We start from the raw sequence: 15,859 nt of genomic DNA, 5'->3' as shown, positions 1-15,859 counted from the left end.
TCAGTCCATCACCTAGACAGCAGCATGGCAGTACCCCTGGGGTCCCAAAGCCAGATTCCCAGGGCAGTTTCGTAACCTTTCTATTCCTCAGTTTCCCTGTCAGTAAAGTGAGGACAATAAGTGTCTAGCTCAGAGGCTTGTTAGGAGTACAAACGAGACAGTTAAAGGGCTTTGCCCAGCACCTGGCACCTGCTGAGTGCTTAATTAATGTCAGTTATCATCTCTCGGCTTGATAAATCTTTTCTGAGGCAGGCAGTGCTCTAGGAAATAACAGTTTCTTGCCCGTATGGATCTTCCAGCTTAGTGGAAGAAGCAGATATCCATCAGTCATGCAAATGTATGTTGAATAACATACTGTAACACATGCTATGAAGGAAAAGTACAGAGAGCTCTGAGGGGGACTGACAGGAGGCCAAGGTATCCTGTGGGGAAGGCGGTTCAGGCTTCATACAGGAGGTAACGTTTGAATTGAGGTAAAAAGAGGAACAGGAAATATTTAGACAAAGGAGGGTGGGAGGGAGCAAATCGGATCAAGGCTCTGAGACAGGAAAGAACCGAGATGACAGACGACGCTTGGGGCAGGCCAGAGAAGCAAAGGCAGAGCCTACAGGCTGCTTCACAGGCTTACCTCACTGGAAGAGAGGAGGAGCAATTTAAGCAGGACACAGTAAGATTTTCATTTTCTTCAGACAAAACCAAACCAAAAAACCACCTTCTGGTTGCTGTGTGGAGCATGGATTGTGGGGTCCAGAGTGGAAGTGAGAAATCAAAGTACTACCACAATTACGGTGATTACCCAAGCATGCCGTGGCAGTGACAGTGGAAATAGCAGGAAAAGATCATTTGGCGGGAAAATCTGGGACAATGGGTGATGGTGGAGGGGTGTCGAAATATGTTTTCTACAGAACTAACTCTCAAAAGAAAAGTTGCAGACAATGGAGTGATTTAAAACAAGTTATTCTCCCAAGAGGGAGCTTCTCAGAAGACTCATTTTCAGTCCACAGGAAGCTTCTGGGGACATTCGTTATCAGCACACCTTTCCTTAAGGACAAGTGACAAACTGCTCCTTGCTGAGCCTTTGCCAAATCCATGTGACTGTGGTGTTTTGAGGGCCCAGGAGTCGTCCCCACTGCTGAGGGAGGGGCTCTCCCAGTCCCTGCACCCCCAGATGTGCCAGACTGGCCAGGTTCCTGGCCCTTCCCTCTTAAGCAAGTGTTCTTGCTTATCTCCCACGTGGCCTTCCCCCAAACCACAGAGGCTCTCTAGAAAGTAAGTAAAGGAACCCAGTATAAAGAAGGTACCACATTCGGAGACTGTTCAGGATTATAGGAGCGAGATGGAGCAGGTGGTACACCTCCTTCAGCCTCCAGTGCCTGAGCACACGGAGAAGCGGCATCCTTAGGCGGGGTCTGGGTCCCAACCTCACCTTGCAAATTAAATGTGCTCAGGATAAAATAATCTGTGAAGCCCAGTCTCAAAAGCCAGCAGGGTTAAGGGAAAGAAGGCAGACTCAAGACTCCATATCAGATGATTCCACCTTCGTGGAAAGGGCAAAACTACAGGACACCGATGAGAGTGTCAGGCACCGGAAGTGCGCGGGCTGGCGGCAAAGGGGCAGCGCAAAGCCATTGGTGGGGGCGTGGGGGGGGGCGGGTTGAGCTTCTCCACACCTTGATGGTGGTGGTTAAACCTGGGCAATCGTTTGTCAAAACTCGGAGCTCTACACTAACAATGAGGGGCTCTTAGTGCATGTAAAGTATAGTTTAGTAAACAAATGATGGGGAGAGGCTTCCTCCCAGGCCAAGAGTCTGACGTTCCCATTTTACAGGGGAGGCAAAGTGACGAAGGCTTTGTCCCCAGGGCGTCGCCGTCTCCCCACTCCCCAGTTACCTTTTTTGCTTTTTAGAACGGCCTTCTTCATGGCCCCAGGAGGGCAGGCCGCTCAGAGGGCCTCCCAGAGCCGAAGCTGGAGTGGGTCCAACTCCCAACTGTTTCGAACCCGCGAGGAGACGGCGCACTGCGGGCAGACCGCGGGCGGCGGGGCGGACCCCCGGGCGGCGAGGAGACCTCGGGCGCTGCTCCTCGGAGTGGCCGCCAGGGGGCAGAAGTTGGGCAACTGTGCCAGTTAAAGACCTCCGTGGACCCCGGAAAGTGGAGTGAGTAGAAATTTGGGGGCGGGAGGGACAGGGGAGAAAAACAAAACTTGTGCGGTGGTTAACACAGTGCCTGGCTCCCAGCGGGTTCATCATCCATTCTTGGAAAACAACTGAACTGGGGAGGATGGAGGAAGAACAGGGGAGGGCGTGGCAAAGATGGGAAAAGGTCTGCAGAGGCAGATCCTAACTAGAAGACCATAGAAGAGCGCAGAAGCCCCTTGCTGCTCTCCCAGTAATGGTATTTTTAAATATGGTTGCATCAACAGCCCCAACTGTTTTGGAACTGCACTGTTTTCATGGATGTTTTGAATGAGGAAAAGCCAAGGGTGGCTCGAAAAAATATGAGTCACCATTAGGAGAGGAATTAATTCTTCCTTCTTTTCTCCAAAATAATCTTTCCTCCCCCACACGCATTCAGTCATAGGACAAATATTTACTGGAAGCTGGTTCTGTGGTTTGTACTGATGCTGGGGACACAACAGTAGGCAAGACAAACAAGGTTCTTACCCTTTGGAACTCGGATATAAAAAGCAGATGAAGTGGACAATTTTAGGAAACTATAAATTATCAAAAATATATTCTAGAAGAAATAGAAAACAATGTGATGAGGTAGGGCCTGTTGTCATCCCCACTCTGATGACACCGAGAGGGTAAGCACCTTGCATTCACGCTTTCAACAAATAGTTACCAAGCACTTATTGGGTATCAGGCAATTGTGCAGAGATTTCCATGGCCGACCTGGGCAGGTTCTAGTTTAGTTGGCCTTTTCTGTGGCTCTACCCAGACAATAAATCAGGGCAGATTTTTGTTGGATAAATCCTGTGTTGCAGAAGCTGAGACAAAGGGAAATGAATAGAGCTGTCCATTTTTTATATTCTCAACTTCAAGGAGTCTCCAGCAGGTGGCTTCTTGTGATCAATCACCAGTTTCCCCGTCCAAACCGTCTGGCAAGGTGTCTGTCCTGACACCAAATTAATTCCTTCATAAAATGCATCATTTTCCTCCATGTTCCTATGAGTAGAGGGAATGGTGAGAGTTTGTGGGACTCAAGCACGTCAGCATCAGAGGTTTGGTGAGGGGAGCATATCAGCACCTGGCACACAGGAGGTCTAACTGCCTTCCTCCACCCCAGGCTAAAAACTGTCTTTAGGGCAGATGTCAAGATTACACTGGAGGGTGGAATTGCAGGATACAAATGGTCATGGCTGCTGTCCTGTGCTGCCCAGATCCCCCTTCAGGACTGACGGATTTATTCCTGCCCCTCCACCCCACCCTTTCTTCTAGCTGAGCTCCTTGCCCAAGATCACACCTTCCCAGGGCAGCTAGCATCCAGTGACCCGTCACCGTCGGGCAAAAACCTGGCTCCCTCAGTACAACTCAAGCAACTCTGGAGGGCAGTCCCAGCTCCAGAGCTCCTGTACAGTCCACTGAGGTCCTTCTGTGGCTGTGCTGCCACCTGAGTTCTCCCTTTGTCAGGTGCTGCTTCCCTTTCCTCCCCCCACAGGTGTGGGTCCCAAGAGCACTCCCCAGTAAACTCCCTGCAACTCAAGAGTGTTTCCTAGAGAACGCACCCCACCTGGAGCAGCTAGTGCCAGGGAAAGAGTAGATGCTTAGATGGGATTTTGGAGCTGATGACCCTGCTGTCCAGGTAATAACAAGGGTTCCATCCCCAGTAGAGGAGAATGTACATAGCCTGAGGCACAGGGAAACACTAAGACTGTTCAATTTTTCACCGTAGTAAAATGGAATGGTTTGGCACCCTCATGATCTGCCCGAGTATCTCTTAGTACTCCTTTGCCCTATTTTGACAGTAAATAGACAAAGTAGCCACCGCCTGGGAAATACATGGCAACCAGTGGCTCAAACTCCTTAGAGATGGAGGTCTGAACCACCTCACCATACAAGCCACCTAGACCACCAGAGGTGCTAGCAGGAGGTGAGAGGAATCTGGGATGGGCAGGAGAGGAGGGAAGTGATGAGTGTGTCCGTTAGGCCTCCAGATGAGCTGCGGCAACAGGGGGAGCTGTAGTTTGTCCTGCTAACCTTCCTCTTATAAGATTCCCACAGGAAAAGATCCCCACCAGGGTCCTGCTCTCAGAACTGAAAAGAAGCAGGTGGATCCGCCTAGCACAGTGGGTGCACTGTGGCAAATGTTGCCCTGTGCTACCTGGTCCCCCTGAAGACTCAAGGACCCAGTCCCCAGCTGCTGGGAAGGTGGGAGGTTGACAGAGCTCAGCTGTCAGTGCTCTCAAGGAATTGCCTTGGCTGAAGAGCAGTCGCACCCAAGGTCATGCCCCATTCCTGGGGCAACTAGCATCTGAGGACTAGTCCATGCAGGCATACAAAGGCTTGGCCCCTTTTCCCCAACTCCAAACAGCCATCCCAGCTTCAGAGTTCCCCATAGGGTCTGCCAAAGCATCCTGTGACTGCACCACCCCCAAACTGCTCCCTCTCGGCCTTCCCTGCTGCCTCCCCACCCTCCCCTGCTCCTGAGTGCACTCCCTAATAAACTCCCCGCAAGCTAATTGATAATCTCTTGTCTCTGAGTCAGCTCCAATGGAACCCAGTCCGTGAGAGGAAAGGAGATTTGAGCCCAAGGCACAAAGTGTTAAACTCTGGATTTAGCTCTTTTGTCTTATCTAACCCCACAAACCCCACGTGCATACCTATGGTGCATACCTATGGTGCATCCACGCAATCCTGGCCTGTGTGGTGAACTTGACCTCCCTCCCCCACCCCAGGGGGAGGCAGTGTGTTCTTTATCCTGTCAGGCCGAAGCTGCTCCTTAAAAAGAAGAGTGATTACACAATCCCCTCCACAGATTTCACCAAGGTCCCATCTGGATTCAGTCTCTGCTGGGCCAAGGCCTATCATCCATCACAATTAAGCACACTGTGTTCACAGCCCCTTAACAGCACAGAATGCCTATTTATGACTCCAGCCTGCCACCGTAGATCCCTCCTGGGGGCCTTCAGGGTCCCCAAGGATTTTCTGCCTCAAGGATCCTTGTGGCTCATCTCTCTCCGAATAGAAAATTCCCAGCTGCTTTACTTGGGGGTAAGTGAGGGGATGGGGAGGTTCTATCACTGAAGCAGAGTGCATGATTGGGAGTCTATTAAGTAAGAGGAGGGAAAGAGGCCCAGGGAGGTGACAGGACTTTCCCAAGCTCAAGGCAGTAGAAGGGGTGGGACTGGAATACAGTTCTGTATCCTTTCTGTTTCATCACACCACCTCTCCTAACCCCTAGGGTTTGTGTCTACTAAAATCTATACTGGGATATGGAGGAGAGAGGAACTGATCTGTCCCCTAGATCTCAGAAAGGCTTGGGACTTTGAAACACCAGATATGTTGGAAGTCAAGAATGAGATGTGGGGTTAAAAACAGAATTAACAGAAAATCTGTTAACAGAATATTTGGTCCCTGTCCACCCCTCCCACCCCCATCCTGGTTGGTAAGAGGAATGGGATAGGTGACTATTGTCTAAAGTGATGTGTGGCCATTAATCTGGTAAAAAACAAACAACAACCAAAAAAAACCCTCAATTTTTTTTAAACTTTGCACTATTTTTTTTTTCTATAAATTTAAGTATAGTTGACATATATTAGTTTCAGGTGTACAACACAGGGATTCAACATTCGTATACATGATGAAATGATCACCATAAGAAGTCTAGTTTCCATCGTACTGCTTGTTTTTATCCTTTAATCTTAGATTCAGAACCTTTTGTGGAGGATCAGACATAGGAGGGACTGGGAAGTGCCGCCCAAGTAGAAGGAAAATTTATACTTGATTTATTTATTTTATTTTAGAGGGTTTGGAGAGGCAGAGGGAGAAGGAGAGAGAAAATCTTAAGCAGGCTCCACGCCCACTGCAGACCCCATGCGGGGCCCGATCTCACAATGCTGAGATCATGATCTGAGCCAAAATCAAGAGTCAGACTTTTAACCGACTGAGCCACCCAGGCACCCCATATACTTATATTTTTTAAAGACAATAATCACGTGATCATCATTCCACTCATTTGGAGTCAGAATAAGCAAACTGTTCCAACATTTCACCTCAGGATTCTCAACTGCCTGGTAGTCAATATCAGTGGACAGTGTTTGAGAATTCAGAACTATGTAGTTGCAGTTTCTTCTATTACTGGGCAACAAAAACTCTGGATGAGAAGCCAAGAATATGATTCCATCAAACTTCTCCAGTAGTTAAAAAAAAAAAAAAATTAAAGCCCTCCTATAGTAATGTGATATGCATATCTGAATCCCTGGAATATATCAATCAATCAGCTTCTGCCAATTTCTGTGGCAGAGGAAAACTAAAGGTATAATGTTTTTTTAAAAAAATCCTGCCCCCCCTGGAGACCAATGTTTGGACAGGAAAGTCTATAGACTAGCAATCAAATCCCTCCTTACCCAGTCTATGTGGTGACACTGATAACTCTCTGTGAGTTTCTGCAAGGCTGTTGGATTTAGTGGAATTTGAAACTTGCTGAGTTTTGTGAACATGTAGGCTTTCCAAAAATAGAGACAGATGTCACTCTTCCAGGTCTTTCTAGCGATGACCTATGTGGCATTTAAGGAGAAAATGAGTGTCCCATCTCCTGTTTGCTGCATGGGGGACTACCAGAAAAGAAAAAGCTGGATCCAAAGTTAGGGTTAATGGTGATTTGGTCCATGAGTCATGAAAGAAAAAGAAACCTCCACTAGACAGCAAAATTGTAGATGGATAGATCATCTGTATTTGATCATAACAAATTATACCAAGGTGTTATTTTTTTCTGTTTATCCACCCAAACTAAGCTTCTCCTCATGCCTCAACTCAGTAAATACTACCACCAAACACCTGGTTACTCAGGCCAAAACCTTAGAAGTCATTCCTGAGGCTTCTCTATGTTTCAACCCTACCCCATTGTCAGTCATTTTCCTTGCCTACAAAATAGCCAAAGCTGTACATCTTTCTCCATTTTCACTATTCTCATCCTAGCCAAAGCTACGTTTCTCTCTCCTAGAGTACTTCGCCTGTTAACTGGTATCCCTGCTTCTAATCTTGCCCCTCCCCCCTACTAACTACACTATCTTTGTAGATTAAATAAGACCTTGTCAGTCTCCTNNTGAAAACCTCCTGCCTTTCCCTTCCACTTAGAACAAAATCCAGACCTTTTACCACGGCTCCCAAAGCCCCACCTCTGGCCTCCGCCTACCTTTCTGTCTTTTCATACTACCCTCCAGCCACACAGGCTATTCCACAGTTCCTTTAAGAAGCCAACCTCTTACTCTTCGCACTTGCTTTACCCTCGGTCTGGAGTAGCCTTGCCCAAATCTTCACAAGTCAGGACTTAATGATCCTGGTGATCACAGTGAACCTTCCCTGACCATCCTAAGTATCACCGCAGGCCTCCTTCTCTCCCGCCATCAGACAGACTCCCGCATTTAATTAACAAAGCAACACCTGAAATTATCTTTATTTTAAAGACAAAATTTTAACGTGTTTGTCTCTTCCCCACCAGGACGTAAGCTTCCGGAGAGTGGAAACCTTGTCTCGCATGTCCAGTCCAGTACCCCCACTAGGTGTCGACAGTTATTTCCTAAATGGGGAAGTCCTGGAGTTGACCGACGAGGAGGGGGCAATGCTAACACAAGGTGACAAGGACTGTTTGGGGCCCCGAGTCACTTGGCAGATACCCCACCTACCAATCCAGTCTCCCTTTTGCAAGGCTAAAGACTGAGGGGCATTTTGTCACGGAACAGTCATTGACAACGATAACAATATTATTATTATTATTATTATTGGCCAGAAAGCCAAAAGGCGGCATGGCCTGCCGGAAGAGACCCGGGCGCGGAGCAGGAGCCTGGGCCGGGTGCCGGTCCGGCTCCCCGGCAGCGAGGCGGGCGGCCGAGGAGAGGCCGGCGGTACACAGCGGGGCCCGGGGCGGTCGGGAGGGTCGGAGCTGTGGCCCGGGGCTGCGAGGCAGGTGGCAGAGCCGGGAGAACCGCGCACGGTCGCCGCCGCCCGGGAGCTGGCCCGGCCTCGCCAGTGCCGCGGCTTCGCTTCCGGGTGAGGGGCGGGCAAGCAGAGCAGTTCCGGGGCGGGCGGCGGTTCCGGCTGTGCGGGCCGCGCCGCGGCTGCTGGTCCCGGGCGCGCGGAGGGCGCGAGTGGCGCGCGGGGGCCGAGGGGGCGCGAGGCGGCGGCGCGGGGACTCCGGGCCCCGGCGGCGGCCCATGGGGCGGGAGGCGTGAGGCCGCGGCCTGCCCGGGGCTCGGGGGGTGGGGGGAGCGGGGCGGGGAGATGGATAAACTGACCATCATCTCAGGATGTCTCTTTCTGGCCGCCGATATCTTCGCCATCGCCAGCATCGCCAACCCGGACTGGATCAACACCGGGGAGTCCGCGGGTGAGCGGCGGGCGCGCGGGGCCGGGCGGGGGATTGGCTGAGGGCTGAGGGCGGAGAGGGGAGACCCTGCTGAGGGGAAAACGGGGCTGGAGGGTGCGAGGCGGGGGCTGCCCTGAGGAGGGAGGGGGCGAGAGGCGTCAGGGGCTGCGGGGCCGGGAGCCCGGGGGGCAGAGAGGGGGGAGCCGATGGAGAAGAGGACGCGCGGTCGCGAGGGGGACCCTCAGGCTGAGAGGAGAGGCGCCCCGGGCTGAGCGAAAAGTGGCCGAGGGGCGACGAGACCTGGGATGGGCTGGCGGGTACCGGACGGGGAAGGGAGGGTGGTGGGGAGACAGCCGCCGGACTTGAGGGACCGCGGAGGAACGAGCCTCGTCCTGGATTGGTGGGGGGAGGTGTGAGAAAGTCCAGGTGGGAGACGAAAGAAACCTTGATTTGGAGAAAACTGAGGCGCCTGTGAAGGAATTAGAAACTAGGCGGGGACCCGGGCCCGGAGGGAGGCAGCCTGTGGGGCAGAGCGAGAACCCCCAGAGAGCTGCGTGAGGAGTCAGGTCCGGGCCCCGCGAGGGAGGGAGCTGCAGCCGGGTTCCAGGTGGCCCGACCAGACAGGGTTAATGGTGCTGGGGGAGCTGGTGTGCTGGGTGGGGGCGGTCTCCCTCCCTGCGCCCTCGCCTGTCCCCTGCCCGCTTGGCAGTGTTTAAGACGCATGTGGCTTCCGATTTTCCCTTTGAAGTCTGTGTAGTTATAATTTTGCTTTATTTTAGGCCCGGGAGCTATAATAATACTAATAATAAACTTCGTTTTATGGAGCATCTTTCATTCCAGCGCATCACAAAACGCTTTAGAGATCTTAATAGTAGTTACAAAATTAAATAACACATTAGAGTTGCAGGGAGCCCAGCAGCAGTAGCAGTGCCTGTTGTAATACCACGGAGCTGTAGGCAGCAGAGACAAGGTGGTGCCCTCAGGAGAGAAGTAGGCATCCTTCTGAAGGGTATCCCAGGTGAATGCCCTTGCAGGATTTTTCTCATCTTGGGCTACCACGCACGCACACGCACTCTCCCTCTCCCTCTTTCACACACACACACACACACACACACACACACACACTCACTCAGACCTGTGAGACCAAACCTCTAATTAATGTCACAGCTGTCAGGAGGGCTGATCGGAATAAAGGAATGAGCTTGTTTTCTAACTGCTTGTTCAGTGCAGGTGATGGGAATATTGGGGGTTGGGAATGTCAGACTCCCTCCGTGAATAATTTGTTATAAAAATGTATCACTGTGCTGTCAAAGTTACTTCTTAAGTATTACTTATGGTTCTGTATTTATCCTGCAGTATATTTAGCTCTTAAAAAAAGCAGTTGCTGGGACATTTGTTGCTCCCTCCTCCCTCCCTTCTCTCCTCCATCTAGATCTAGTAACACAAAATCGTGCTGTCAGATTTACGGGTTATTAAAATAACACACTAAAAATTCTCTTTTTTTGCCTTTACAAGTTTAAGCAGAGCTCTTAATTGTAAAACATATATGATTATTTTGATGTGATGGAGCTGCTAATGCTACTGTGGTAAATTTACAATACATAAATGTATCAAATCAACACATTGTACCCCTAATGTACACAATGTTATATGTCAGTTATAGCTCATTTTTAAAAAATTGTAAGGTGAATAAGAAAATGTTTAGGATGGTTTGGAATTTGATGAAACTATGGGCTGTTTTTGAAAATGTTGACAATGTCAATGTTCCTACTAGCTTGTACAGTTATATGTGTGACATCCACTTCATGGTCTGTTGTTTTTATCTTAATTACATGTGCAGTGACTTCTTTCATGAGACTTTCTTTGGAATCTTATATACTTAGGAGTGAAGAGGTTTCACTGTTCTAACAGAGAAGATGCTAAGTGCTTTAAGTGAATCCCAATGTAAATGTCCATGAGAAAGATACACCTTTGATCCTTGAACATGGGTTTGAACTGCATAAGTCCACTTATACATGGATTTTCTTTGATAAGAAATCTTACAGTACTGTAAGAAGAGATCAGATCTTCTTTGATAAGAAATACAGTACTGTAAATCTATTTTCTTATAATTATCTTTACATTTTCTATTTCCTAGCTTGCTTTATTCTTAGAATACAATGTATAATGCATATAACCTACAAAACATGTGTTAATCAGCTATTTATGTTATTAGCAAGGCTTCCAGTCAACAGGCTATTAGTAGTTAAGTTTTGGGGGAGTCAAAAATTATGCATGGATTTTCTACTGTGCAGGACAGGAATAACTCCTTCATATCAATAGACAAAGTCTTCAGCTATGAGTTGCTGCAGAGATGGGAGGGACAGAAGTTCAAGGCTTAAAAGAAGTAGAGCATGTTTGAAATAAGTAAATAGTTGGAGAGGAGGCCATGCCAACCGGTGATATAGGAGGATTGTCTAGCAGCATGGAAGCCTCATTGAAGTCAGTGGTCAACAACATAAAGTGTGATAAGCCACCTGCTTTATTGGTCTTCTCTAGTAGTGCTCAACTGCTTTGGTGATACCAGTGCGTGGTGAAAGCCAGTAGAAGGTTTCATTCATGTTTGGGGTTTGCCAACCAAATGCAACAAAATGACAGAGGAGCAAAGATGTTTAACGTATTGGTCAAAATGTTGTAATGATGGCTGATGGATTCTCAGCTGGATAAAAAGTAAAAGTGAATAAAGGAAAGAGCTGATGTATTGGTCAATGAATAGCAGTTGGTATATGGTCAATGGAATAGTGGACCCAATAGAATTGAAGACCTGACTGGGATTGATTGATCCATGAAAGAGTAAGGACAGGGGATTATGAACACAAGGTCCAAAGTGACAGTGGGGATGTGTGGCTAAAATGGGTGTTATTTTTTCTTAACAGTTTATTTTGCCATCTCAGGAAACCCTTCAATTAAATATTCTGTAACTTGGAAGACGAATAATAGAAAATAGTAGGAAATTTTTCAAAATCATATCTAACCGCTATTTCTTACCTTAACTATGTCAGACAGTAAGCCCCCGAAACTTAAATGAGATGTTCCTTTGTTGACTTGTGCTGTGATAAGATGCACCTGAACTTTGCCTGGTACAGCATTTGTATGCTCAATGTACACGTTTATCTGAGCAGACAGATCTAGTCTTGAGTTTTTTTAAAAAAATTCTGGACAGAATTACACCTTCCAAATCAATGAAACATTTACAGGAAGTTCAAATAAGATGGCAGAGGTGACAGGACTAGCTTTATTCTAAGATCTGCACAGAAGTGACAGCCTCACTGCAAAAAGTCAATGTGTTGGTTCCCTTCAATGCATTAAAAAAAAAGCATATTTTGATGGTGATGTTTTTACTGCAGTTTTCTAAAAGGGCAAAATATATTTTGAAAGTTGAATCCTAGAGCTGAAAGGCTCTGCAGATACAATTTGAAAACCACTGCAGTGAACTAGTACGGAAAGTTTCAGGATTCAAATCCAAACTTCGTCACTTATTAGGTCTTTGATTTGGAGCAAGTTACTTAGTCTCTGTCTATACAGTTCTTCCTCTCTAAAATAGGGATATTAATAGTACCCACCTCATTGGATTGTTAGGATGATTGAGTTCGTCCATGTAAAACAGTACCTGACACATAGTAAGTGCTCATTAAAGGTTAGATTTATTGTTGTATTGCTGTTCTAGTTTATAACATGTCAGAATCCCAGTTTTTAAATTGAAGCTCAGAACTTTTTACTATGAGAATGGACACATTTTCTTTACTAGATGTGCTTGGCAATAAGGAAATATCAAGAAAAATATGGCCAGGCTTAGCACAAGTCAAATTCGTCTTCCCTCTTGGCATTGGACTTTCTGCATCACTTCTATACTGTTCTTCCTCATTTAGTCTTTTATCACCATATTCTAGTCTCTCTACTCTTCAGTTTCTACTTGAAGTACTACAGAAGGAAATGAAATTTCCAAAAACAAAAAACTTAATAGGATAACTTCCTAAAATCCTGGCTAATAAACTGTATTATTATAAGGTTGTGGACCATGCTTCATACTGGCAGAATTTTTAGTTAGATTTTATTGTATTGGTGCAAATACAGAGAAAGTACATTCATTTTATTTTCATCTGTATGTGGTAACATTTCCTGAGCTTGCTCTGATAGCTTGTAGGTTATGCACAAACTTTTGAAGATATAATGAAACAGAAGTAGATATTGTATGTTTAAGGAAAGTACATGGGAAGGACCCTTAGTGGTTCCTATTAATAAAAAATATTGAATGGCAGGTGAATATAAGGGCAAAATTTCATAGTTCTTCTGTGTTGGGTCAAATTTCTTCTGGTTACTGGAATTCAATGTCAATAGCAATATCTTTCATTTTATATAGTGCATTACAATTTTTTAAACAACCTAACATCCATGACTTGATTTGATTTCTTAGGCTTTTTATATTTAGCCAATGTAGAATAGTCATTTCCCATGTCAGTGCTTTGCACATGAGATTTGAGATTCAGTGTTGCAGACTTTCGTCAGGAAAACTCTTCATTGAAGTTTTACTGATATCTTATTTATGCACACCTTTTATTTACTTAATGGAGGTGAAAATTCTTATGTGACTGAAGTTCTTCCCAGATTTCAGAAGAGGGAAAGAAGGAGATTTGGGTTGTAGTCTCAAAGTGATGTCCTTTACTTTGTACAAGTCCCTTAACCTGACTGTCACTGTTTTCTCATCCCTAAAGAGACCAATTTTTGTAGGGGAAAAAAGTTTTTTTAGTTTTATTGAGTTAATTCTAAGAAAGTCAACAATTCAGCAGTGCTGCTTCTGAGAAATCAAAATGATCTAGAGATCCCTTTATTGAATCATCATCCCTTTACAGCAAGGATTTTAGTGACCATTTAGTGTTATGCCATTCTAAATCATCTTAGATAGTTCAGTGTTCTTAACAAAGATTTCCAAATATTTTCCAAAAGTCTCTTCCAGTACATTAAAGAACTCCTCTTTTGTGCCTAATCAAATTTCCCTCTATACAGTTGGTTATCACATTCAGTTTGTAGTCTGTGGTAGTTAGTGTATTTATTCCTGAAAATATTTTCATTCTTGTTCTTTTTTAAATTGTTTAGATTGGATGTTAGAGTGTTTAAGGAGTTATAATAATGAACACACTCTTTCCTGCTTATATTCTGAACTGAGGGGGAAAAAGCATAGGATCCAAAATATTGTTTTATTACTGACAAAGAGGATATTGGAGAATGTGGCTATTATCTGTGGACAAGCATTTTCTCTTACTGGACTGCAAAATTGAACAGACTTAACCATCCGTTCCCAGGCAGGACTGAGGCACCTGCCCTTTAAGGCTTCCAGCATGAAAGAAGAGAGGAAATGAGTGCTCCCTATGGGCAAATTGCTCCCAAGGGCAAAAAGTTGGACCACGTATGCCCAATTTTTTCTCCTAAACAGCTAGTCGATTGAAGTCATTCCTCTGACCTGGGAAGGTTTAAATGAGGGGACACAGATAAGCAAAGAACATTATGCTACATCCCCCTTCCCTCGCCTATCCCCCATGGGGGAGAAGGCCATTTGAAACCTAGGAGATGGCTGACCTTTTGTGGGGAAGAGATTTCTTTCTGCTCAAGTATAAAAACTGGCAGGTGCTTGGGGAAGTGAAAGACTTGAAGAGGATGTCATTTTCTATTCTGCTGCCCACTACCCTCTCCACAGGAAATCCTGGTAAACCTCAGATAGGGGACTGTGGTGCTTGACATCTGTCATGTAGGATCTCCAAGTAGATCCTGGCCTACAGATTGGGGTCCTTGGTTTAAAACATTAAAATTACAAGCCATCCAAGCAGACCTGTTTATTAAATACAAGAAAATTATTAAATAGTGCTTTCCCCCGAATGGTAACAACTTCAGTGTTCACAAAGGTAGGTGCTTTACCATGAAGGAGCTCTGTAACATCAGTTTAAATAAACAAATCAGTCTATCCAGAACTTCATTTTGTTAATCACTTTCGACGTTACTTACTGAAGGACGGAAGTTGGTTCTACCTAAGAGGGCAAAAATCTTGCAGTTGGATTCTCCTTTAGTTTAAGAAGCATTAACAAAATTTCTTCAATGATCTTTTGAGTCTTTTTCCAGTAAATCGCTTTTTAAAAAACAGCTTTATTGAAATACAATTCCCATAACCATAAAATTCACCCATTTAAAGTGTGCATTCAGTGGCTTTTTTTTTTTTTTTAAAGATTTTATTTGTTTATGTCGAGAGAGGAACACAAGCAGGGGGAGTGGGAGAGGAAGAAGCAGGCTCATAGAGGAGGAGCCTGACGTGGGGCTCGATCCCACAACGCCGGGATCACGCCCTGAGCCAAAGGCAGACGCTCAACTGCTGTGCCACCCAGGCGCCCCGCATTCAGTGGCTTTTAGTATATTCATAAAGTTGTGCTACCATCACTACAGTCAATTTTAGAACATTTTCAGCACCCCAGAAAGAAACCCCTATCCCTTAGTCATCACCCCTCAACTTTCTGTTCTTAGGCAACCACCAGTTTACTTTCTGTCTCTAAGGATTTGACTATTCTGGACATTTTATATAAATGGAATCATACAATATGTGGTCTTTTGTGATTGGCTTCTTCCGCTTAGCTTAATGTTTTCAAGGCTTATGCATGTTACAGTAAATATTAGTACTTAATTTCTTTTTATTGCCAGATTAATTTATCCATTACTTACCCATTCATCACCTTTCTTTTACTTCAGAGAACAATACTTCTTTAAAATGGGCAAAATGGTACTTTTTTTAACTTGGTTTTTTAAAAAGTGGCATTATCAATATAAATAATACTTGGCAAATAATAAGAACTTTGAGTAAAATTCAAAGACCAGTCTTTTTTATAGTGTTCACAGGACATACTTGAAGCTTGAAATCATTTATGATGCTGTAAATTTCACAGTGTAGGCCAGATTTTCCAATATGAGTATAGATTTCCTGAACAAAGCATTTATTTCCTTTACAACCTTGGTTCCAGAAATCCTCTTTTTACCATTACCAACAGGGATGTAGGCACTTGAGGATGAAAGATATAAGCTAGTAGACCTAAAAGTTTTGGAGAAGGGGAATTTGGGACCAAGAACATGGACAGGAGCCATGAGTAAATGGAAATCACTAAAAGGCAGGAAATTCCAAAAAAGAAATGACAGAGTGATGATGCTATTGCATTTATTAGACTGACCAAACTTCTTAGATTCTGTCACTTGGCTGTTGGAGCCAAAGCTTTCAAAGCTGGCATAATGTAGTCATGTACATCAGCCCTTTGCTGTTCAG

The 15,859-nt window shown here is 45.5% G+C and overlaps 1 protein-coding gene across 1 annotated transcript in view; it reads left to right on the top strand.

Moving 5' to 3' along the window:
* The first annotated feature begins 8,441 nt into the window (after positions 1 to 8,441).
* Positions 8,442 to 15,859, top strand: part of MOSMO (modulator of smoothened) — a 58,473-nt gene continuing 51,055 nt past the window's right edge. The window contains exon 1 of the mRNA XM_040635241.1: positions 8,442 to 8,547. Coding sequence (XP_040491175.1) covers positions 8,442 to 8,547 — 106 coding nt within the window. The remainder of the gene's footprint in view (positions 8,548 to 15,859) is intronic.

The sequence above is a fragment of the Ursus maritimus genome, unplaced genomic scaffold, assembly GCF_017311325.1.
Source record: "Ursus maritimus isolate PB19 unplaced genomic scaffold, ASM1731132v1 scaffold_2, whole genome shotgun sequence".
Lineage (NCBI taxonomy): Eukaryota > Metazoa > Chordata > Mammalia > Carnivora > Ursidae > Ursus > Ursus maritimus.
This window is presented reverse-complemented; position numbering and strand designations above follow the sequence as displayed.